At 33.1% G+C, this 8,596-nt stretch overlaps 2 protein-coding genes across 3 annotated transcripts; one reads left to right on the top strand and one right to left on the bottom strand.

Moving 5' to 3' along the window:
* Positions 1 to 339: 339 nt before the first annotated feature.
* LOC143460525 (uncharacterized) lies at positions 340 to 5,654 on the bottom strand. Of its 2 annotated transcripts, none has more exons than XM_076958063.1 (4): positions 5,423 to 5,654; positions 1,015 to 1,109; positions 647 to 777; positions 340 to 512 (listed from the first exon to the last, which is right to left on the bottom strand). In XM_076958063.1, the coding sequence occupies exons 2-4, from the start codon at positions 1,076 to 1,078 to the stop codon at positions 363 to 365; spliced, it is 345 nt and encodes a 114-aa protein (XP_076814178.1). In that variant the 5' UTR covers positions 1,079 to 1,109; positions 5,423 to 5,654; the 3' UTR covers positions 340 to 362. The 2 variants fall into 2 exon arrangements, with proteins under 2 accessions (XP_076814178.1, XP_076814177.1); XM_076958062.1 differs by lacking the exon at positions 5,423 to 5,654 and adding an exon at positions 1,203 to 2,335.
* A 292-nt stretch (positions 5,655 to 5,946) lies between these two features.
* On the top strand, positions 5,947 to 8,032 carry LOC143460524 (caspase-6-like). The gene is made up of 6 exons (XM_076958061.1): positions 5,947 to 6,209; positions 6,362 to 6,471; positions 6,906 to 7,094; positions 7,279 to 7,498; positions 7,623 to 7,703; positions 7,818 to 8,032. Exons 1-6 carry the CDS (start codon positions 6,077 to 6,079, stop codon positions 8,015 to 8,017), a joined length of 933 nt encoding a protein of 310 aa, XP_076814176.1. The 5' UTR covers positions 5,947 to 6,076; the 3' UTR covers positions 8,018 to 8,032.
* Positions 8,033 to 8,596: the final 564 nt, after the last annotated feature.

Below are 8,596 nucleotides of genomic sequence, written 5' to 3'. Positions count from 1 at the left end.
ATTGTGAGATACGGAAGATTAACAAAGTAATTATGATGCAGTAGTATTATATATATATTACCACATATATAGTGCTCGTTTTAATTTCTCTCGTTTTCACTGCATCAATAACGCTGTGAAAGTCAAAATATAGACAAAGTTATACACAAGGAGAAGCAGCTGTAATAAAAACTGCGAAAATGAGTTACTGGTTTAAAAAAATAAAACATAAAGTGAGTTATAGGCGTAAAAAATGAATTAAACGACGTACAAATTTATATTTAATATGATATTTTGTGCTTTTAAGATGTCGATGATTTATATGTACAATTCATTTCCTCTCTCCCAATACGATATCGGTTTTAAAATGTTTAATTTATCAATTACAAGGGAGATTCTTTGCGTAACACCGAATTGCAAACAGCTTTTTGACAGAAGATACAAAGTACATTGTTACAGGTCCGCATAGACTTGTTCAAGCGTTTGCATGCTCCACTTTTCATGCATATTTGCATCACATTTCTGAAGTTGATCTGTAAGAAATACAAAAGCAGATATATAACAACTGTTACGGAATGATACACCGGGATACATAAAGCGAACAAATATATTTCAGTAATAATATATAAACAAAGCAAATAGTTAAACTAAAAATTTCTGCCATTGCCTTCAATGTCTTTGGCCTTGGTGGTGTCTTGAACCGAGCTGTAGCTGCCGGAGTAGTTGTGATGTCGTCATTCAATGCCGTGTTTGCCGTTTTTATTTCTGGTTCCTGACTTCCATCGATAATGCCGTCCGCTGTTTTGTAAGTAAAAATGATTGCTATTTTAATTCTTGCATTCTTTCGAATAAAAAAAAAATTTTATCTAAACTTTTAAGGCAAGCTTTAGACTCCACATTAACAAATTAGAAAGAGTTTAGCGATATAAGACATAATGCATCCATGTTTGCATATATAAACATTTACAATGTTACTATATTAATACAGTAGATAAACAAAGACAGAAATGTACACATTACAGTACTACTGCATACCTGTTGTGATTTTGAATTGATACACCACAAGAACAACAGCGATGCATGTAAGTATCTTCCACATTTTCTGTGTAGGCCTGGTCGCAACGATAAATCTGAAAACGAAGTGAAAATATCCAAATGCTATCCTAAAATATTTTAAAGCTTAGCCTATATAATACACCCTTGATGCTGCAATGGTCAAATACCTTTGCTGGTCAGGTCTTGCCGAGTGATGGCTTTATATTGGAACGTATTTGTCATTTAAGCTTTGTTGTGCAAATACTTATCGTGCCTGTAGGTCTAGATGGCGGTCCAAGGTATACCAGGATCAGTGTAAAATTTCTCTGATAGCCCTGTAAAATGTTATTCTCGGACTAGTTCCTGGTGTAAGATATTCTTCGTGTGTGTTCCGTATACTGTATGGTTTATTTGCTTTTTGGGTAGCATATAACATCGTTGAGTGTAAATTATGGTATAATCAAGAGTGGTTTTAAATGCTTTTCGACTTACATGTCAAACAACTAAATATCAATTTCAATGTCATTAAACCCAAAAGAGTGATCTGAAACGTTTCCTTCAATTTCGTGAACGTTTGAACTACGTGGGTTTGTGTTTGCTAATCCCATAATTTGGAGACTGAAACTACGAAAGGATATTCTTTTGATCTTTTAGCTATGCACATTTTTGTCTTTGGCCTTTTCATAAGCAGTTATCCGTTTTTCTTGGAATTCAAAATTATTTCACAACAACACCAATATACTGTATAAATCTCGGCATAATTGAAATATCAACTGTGAAATCAACATGAACTATGAAATCAACATAATTGAAATATCAAATATGCTTGAAACAAATGTTCCAGTATATTTCAAAAATTAGAATGTCTAAAAATCAAGAAAAGAACAGTTACACGCTTGTCATATAATGGCTTTTTCATTTGTACTTCTATTTTTAATTAAAAAATACTTAATCATAGTAAAACACCAAGTGCATTAACAACTTGCAGGAGCAGAAAAGGTACTTCAAAGAAATAGTAGCATATCCTTTTAGCGTATCATGGCGAACAAATACAGCGCAATATCGATGTGTAGATGATTTGTACATTATTTCACCATAGTAGACTTAGTTCAATGGCTTCTGGTAATCTATTGCGTGACAGTTACCCTAATCCTTTAAAAATAGCCCATAAATTGTCCATTGTAATCGACAGAACAACATCGTTATCTTTACGATTAGTTTGTTATTTCACTTGCCCTTGGCGCCGATGTCGATCAAATATATCACATAATATAGTTTCGTCATAATCTTCTGTAAAGGAATTTTGGCCTATATCTGACTAGTTTTAAAGAAAAAAGCCATTTAAACAATGTTATTACTGTTATCCACATTTTGCACTTACTTTTGTGCAAATAACGAGATGTATAGTTTAAAAAGGTTTGGTGACACTTAATCACGCGACGCTTAATCACCGACAAATAATCACTAGGACATTTAATCACGCGACACTTAATCACGCGACACATAATCACTAGGACATTTATTCACGCGACACATAATCACTAGGACATTTAATCACGCGACATTTAATCACACATTTACAATGTGGGAAATGTGAGCAACTGCACGAAGATAGACTAAAATCTCGCTTGACAGATAACGGTCAACTGTGTTTTGCATACGCAGTTTCAGTGCCTTGTCCCGCATTGGAATAGAAGGTTGAGTACCAGCAATTCCTTGCAGAATCGTTGCACATTGCATTTGAATGTCTTTTTATATTCCCTGTATGAAAGTCCACAATGTCGGGTGATGGCATTCAAAAAGCACTTGGAGACCAAAATGCCAACCTTCGACTGCATTTGTGGTTCTTGCAATGCAACCAGCCCTGGCTTCGTAATGATTCCAACTTTCGATTGGAAAGATGGCTGAGCCGTAATGTTCACCACGTCCCGGACGTCGTCTGCCTCTGATATATGTGTGTTCGAAATACGAAAGCAGCTCAGGCATCTTCTCGTGATCGGGCATGCTATCAGCTAAGATCAGAAATGACTCGACTACGTCAGAGGAAGGGACCATGGCTAAGGCTGGTAAACACCGAACAGCTGTTCTTAATTCGTCATTAGACTCGTAGTCACATTGTTGGTGTTGATTTGCTGGTGTTGATTTAAAGAAACATTATAGAGAAAGCAGGCGCAACGGAGTTAAAGACAATTGTCGGGGAGTTCTAAAAGAAAGACTAATAGTAATAGCCTTTGGCTTTAGGCCAACCTTAAAAACAATCCACATCGCCATTCCCACAGAGAGATGCACGCGAGCTTGAATTACTGAATTTTCCTCACGCTTTTCCGACATCCAAGTGATTATGTGTCGCGTGATTAAATGTCGCGTGATTAAGTATCCAAGTCGCGTGATTAAATGTCCTAGTGATTATGTGTCGCGTGATTAAATGTCCTAGTGATTATGTGTCACGTGATTAAGTGTCCTAGTGATTATGTGTCGGTGATTAAGCGTCGCGTGATTAAGTGTCGGTACACCGTTTAAAAATATCTATATGGACTACGCAAATTAAACATGTCAAAGAATTAAAACAAAAAATTCAAAGTCGACGCTTTCCTTTTTCCTTTGAATTTTATGTCAGTTGCGTTTTTTTCTCGTTTGTGATGTAGTTAATGATTTAAGGCAAATCAATCTGAAAAAACATAGTATCAATTTATTACGAAACGAATTTTTTCTCCGTCATAAACGATGGTCAGGACCGTTTGAAAGCCTGAGCAGAATAACAAAGTGGATTTTTAAAATCGAAGATGACGCGTTATTTTAATTTATGCCGACGTTTCACAAAATTGCCATGGTTACTTTTGACACAAGGATTATAAGAAAATTTTGTTATATTTGTAAATCAATCTCATGAAATAGAAACACTGTTACAGAAAATTCTTTTAAATATCATGTACTTCACACAAATATAAGCTTTGCTCAAAGTCTTCGAATGCTGCTCGACTGACTTTTACAAAACAGAAAACAAACCCTCAGAATGCGCTTACACATAGTGTCACTGCGATTTGTTTTCAGTTTTCCCGCTTTAAAGGGATTAAAGCGACTAGTGCGTTAATAAGTGACTTGCTGTAAAAAGCTTCCAAAAGCATTTTAATTCTAGGAAGAGTAGAATTCTAAAAAAGAAATATAGAAATCTGGAATGTAAAGTTACGAGATAAATTGTATACTTAAATGCCTGTTGCTAAATTTGAAATTTAAAATACAGTTATTACATTTTGCATAAAATTAAAATATTCGTACAAAATTTGAACAAATTTGCAAAAATTAATGTAAATGTAAATATATCCATAAAAACTTACATAATTTTAGACAAATTGAAATTTAACCAAATTCATGCAAAATCTAATATTTTAATAGCTTTAGATAATACTTTGTAAACCGTAACAAAATTATATTAAATGATCTAAAAACAAAACTTCTAACAGAAATTGAAGTATAAAAATTAAAACAAATTTTATAAGTTTAATTACATACACGAACTAAAATAAATATTTAAACAATTATATAAAATCATACAAATTCAAGTAAAATAAATTTATTTCAAAAACAATATTAAAATTGTACGATTGCGAAAAATGTCTAATTGACCTAAATAAAAGTCTTAGTATTGAAAATCTGTTAGGTTACAACATTGAAAAAAGTACTTTTTATTACATAAACGATAAACGAAATATCTGTAAACAGCAGAACAGTGTATGTTAACGCCTTTTCGTTTTAATATGTATTTATTAATAAATTTTGCTTAAATTTACCTGAATTTGCATAAACACATAATAATTTGTATTTATTTATTTTCATTTAGCCTTTATGTTAGACTTCTGAGTTGCACAAACAACGAAGTGCTTATTTACCGATTAATTGGCGATTCAAATTCGGTTAATGCAGTTAAATGTATTGTCATTTAATTAAACCCTAATTACATGGTAAATAAGTTGGTTTTGTAGAATTTTTAAATGTTACACTTAAGTAATTTTTGAAAGTATTTATATGGTATTTATATGCAAGTAAAATCAGAAAACATTTTGTGCAAAATGTAAAGTTTCAGCATAGTGCGCAGTGTACAGTCAATTGTTATGAGGATTTGGGAAAGTACAAGTTCTCACAAACTTATCAATTTTTAACTAAATTATTAAAACCAAACTAATCCGCCGACTAAAAGTGATACTGAATAATCAGCAACATAAGCTGTAATGGTGAAAACTTATACTTTATATGAGTTTAAACAAGTTTAGATGAGCTGGTTTTGATTTATTTAAAAAACAGTGTAGAACATTTTTTGTACAAAAACTGATTTTTTGAAACGAAGGCTAATATGGTAATTGCGTTACTGGTTATTTCCAAATTGTTACTTATCAAACACAACAAAACCAACCTAAATTACAGCAGAACTACGACCGTAAGGACGATCCTCAAATATACAACAATGTTTGTCTTTTAACCAAAGAACAAAGCAAGTTGACTTTGTTGTTTAAAATCAGCCCAAGTTTAATAATCCTCATTTGTTGGCTCATACCTCAGCTATAAAGGCTTTAAAACAAACAACAGGAATTTAATATACAGAAATAGATATTTAAAGGAAACATTTCTAATGAGAATATAAAGTTCATGCTAAACTACAAGCAGAACCGAACCTTACAGAACCAAACGTTAAACAGAAAAACTTAATGAAAAAAAAACTGAGTTACTGATTAATGAGAGTAGAGAGATGATGCAAACGAGAAAGTAGACCGACGTAGCCAGCAATAAATAAGCTGCTTTCCTCGTTTAACGTCAAATGACACCGTGTTGATTCGCCTACGCAAAATGCTTTCTGTTGTTTCGTAAGTAAATAATTAACACCGTTAACAATCACGAGATTGTTTCGTATGTTCAGAAACACCAGGCAATAAGGGCAGGATTTACAGAACAAGACAGAGACAGAGCCTTGTGACATGTGCCAAGATTTGGTATGTTATATTATTGCTAACTGATTTGATATTTTAAGTAGTTTTGCATATGTAGGACAGGAGGCAGGCTGGAAACAAAAATGTCGAAAGGACCGATGAAGGAAAACGTTTTAAGCTTATTTTCTTCAAAAACCTACCTGTATGAAATAAATCCTACTTCTGTCGGAAGAGCATTTATTTTCGCCAACTCCGTCTTTGAAGATGAAAATTACGGTAATAAACAATGTTTCCTATAGTTTTATATGTTTTAATTTTAACTCTTATCAAAGAGTGCAGGTTAAACATACCTGAAGTTTTGCGTAAAGTATACTTTGTTGCTTTAGTAAATCAGCCAACTGTTCTATATTAAATTACTATGTACATAGATTCAAGAAAAGGAAGCGAAAAAGACGAAAAGGCACTAGAAGATTTGCTGATTAAAGTGGGTTTCAAAACGACGGTGTACAAAGATTTGGATCAAATTGGCTTTTACACTGTATGTATATTATAATAATGAATTTGTAGCTGTAGCGGGACAAATCTCAAAATTAATTCAAAATTAATTCAAACAGTCCTCTGGAACAAATAGCACAACCCTTTATTAGACGGCGAGTTGCAAGTAGGTTTGTAGAATAAACTAACACGTCAAAGCAATTATTGTAAACGATAGAACATAGGAAATGCGTAGGCGGTGGGAATATAAACCAAAAAAGGTTATATGTCAAACAGTATCAGTGATGAATAAACCAAATCTTATACAATATTGTGCTAAATTTTGTCACACATATAACTTAAATTTAAAAGTCATTAACCGTAGAAAATAATCTGACCACTACAAAATCTAAGCTTATATTTCAAAAAGAGGCTATTTTTTGCGATTATTTATTCTTTGTTATTATCTTAATTAAGATTGGCTACTGTATTTCACAGAAAATAAAGGAAATATCTAAAATTGATTTTGAAGAAGACAGCTGTATGCTCCTGATTGTTCTTTCGCATGGCGACAAAGATACCATTATGATGCATGATGGTCCAGTCAGAGAAGACGCCCTCTACGAAAGATTTACTGCAGATGAATGCAAATCCTTAAAAAATAAACCAAAGATTTTTCTGTTACAGGTCATGTCCATGCAGCTGCCTCCGTAACTTTGTTAACCAAAATAAGTTTTTGTAAGAGTGCCAAAGCCCATAGTTTGTTTATTTCTGCGTTCCGCAATCGTGAAACCTACATACAAGTTCGCTTCATTATTGCATCATTTTGCTATTAGACATCTCGAAATGCCATGATTATAAAAAATTATAGACATGCAAGGGTAAGAAAATTGATGCAAAGAAACCACCAAGTTCAAATACCAAGCGGGATTGTATTGAAGTAGATGCCCAAGCAATACCTACGGAATTTACCGAAGAGAATGAAAATTCTCAAGAGGAGGATCAGGATGAGGATGTAATTGAAACGGAAGGAGAGTTTTCAAGCACTCCTGCTGGAGCAGATTTTATAAAGTGTTATGCTACTTCTCATGGTAGTATTGGAGTGTTTCAATTTTTTATACATAGTATTATTTTCAAAACATGTTGATGGTTTTGATTGATGATGATGACACATTTATGAAAAGATACCTGTAAAATGTTATACTGCTTATACAGGTTATGTGGCTTTCCGTAATCTAGAACATGGATCTTGGTTCATACAAAACTTTGTCGAGGTGTTTAACGCTTATCTAGAAGGTACAGTATAAGTATATTTTCTGTCCATTTGTATATTACAGAAAATATTATTTGAATAATTTCTAGTATCTGTGTATGTCCTCTAAAATCTTTTGCATCGATTCTTCCATGCAGATGATACTGGAAAAGATATCGACTTTGCTTCACTGATGATGATAGTCGCAAACAGAGTTGCCAACAAAACTCACAGGAGAAGACAGAAGTTATGCAAGCAAATGCCATGCACCGTCAGCACCCTGAAAAAAAGAATTGTCTTTCCAAAGCTAATTAGGGATATGCCACGTGTGCGTAACCCTACAGATGATAACCCATAAAGTTATTTGATGTGTGCTTCACTATCTGTCTATTGACGAAAAACCCAAACTTATACAAACTACTCTACATATCTACTATTCTTGTGTAATCTTTGCCGGTTAAAAGGATGTGCCTATTAAGTTTACGGTACATCTCTCTTCATACGAGCTGACACAAAGTTCTATTTTTCTTTTTGTGTCAAAAGTTGTTTTATAAACTTTTCACCTCTACGGTTTTGTCCAAGCATAATTTATGAGCTTATTAGTACATGTGATATTTGTCAGCACTAGTTACATTTGATGGTTATTGGGATCGCAATTTTCATCAAGGCCGACGTTATGCATGACATTTTTCGATAAATTGATTTCACTTTAATTTTGCATGTAGCTCTAATTATTATTACAGATGCAGGTTCTGAACTTGAGACTGAGCGAACCAAAATCTACCGATGTAACGTGTTTTAGTTTTGTATAAATGCTTTGTTATAATTTAAGTTTTCTGTAGTAATTTAGTCTTATTTACGAGAAGCTTATTCCAAAATTATAAAGTCTTTGCGACCAAATTTTTAGAGCGTAAGCTATCACAAGAGTAAAGATTAC

The sequence above is a fragment of the Clavelina lepadiformis genome, chromosome 5 (assembly GCF_947623445.1).
Source record: "Clavelina lepadiformis chromosome 5, kaClaLepa1.1, whole genome shotgun sequence".
Classification (NCBI taxonomy): domain Eukaryota; kingdom Metazoa; phylum Chordata; class Ascidiacea; order Aplousobranchia; family Clavelinidae; genus Clavelina; species Clavelina lepadiformis.
This window is presented reverse-complemented; position numbering and strand designations above follow the sequence as displayed.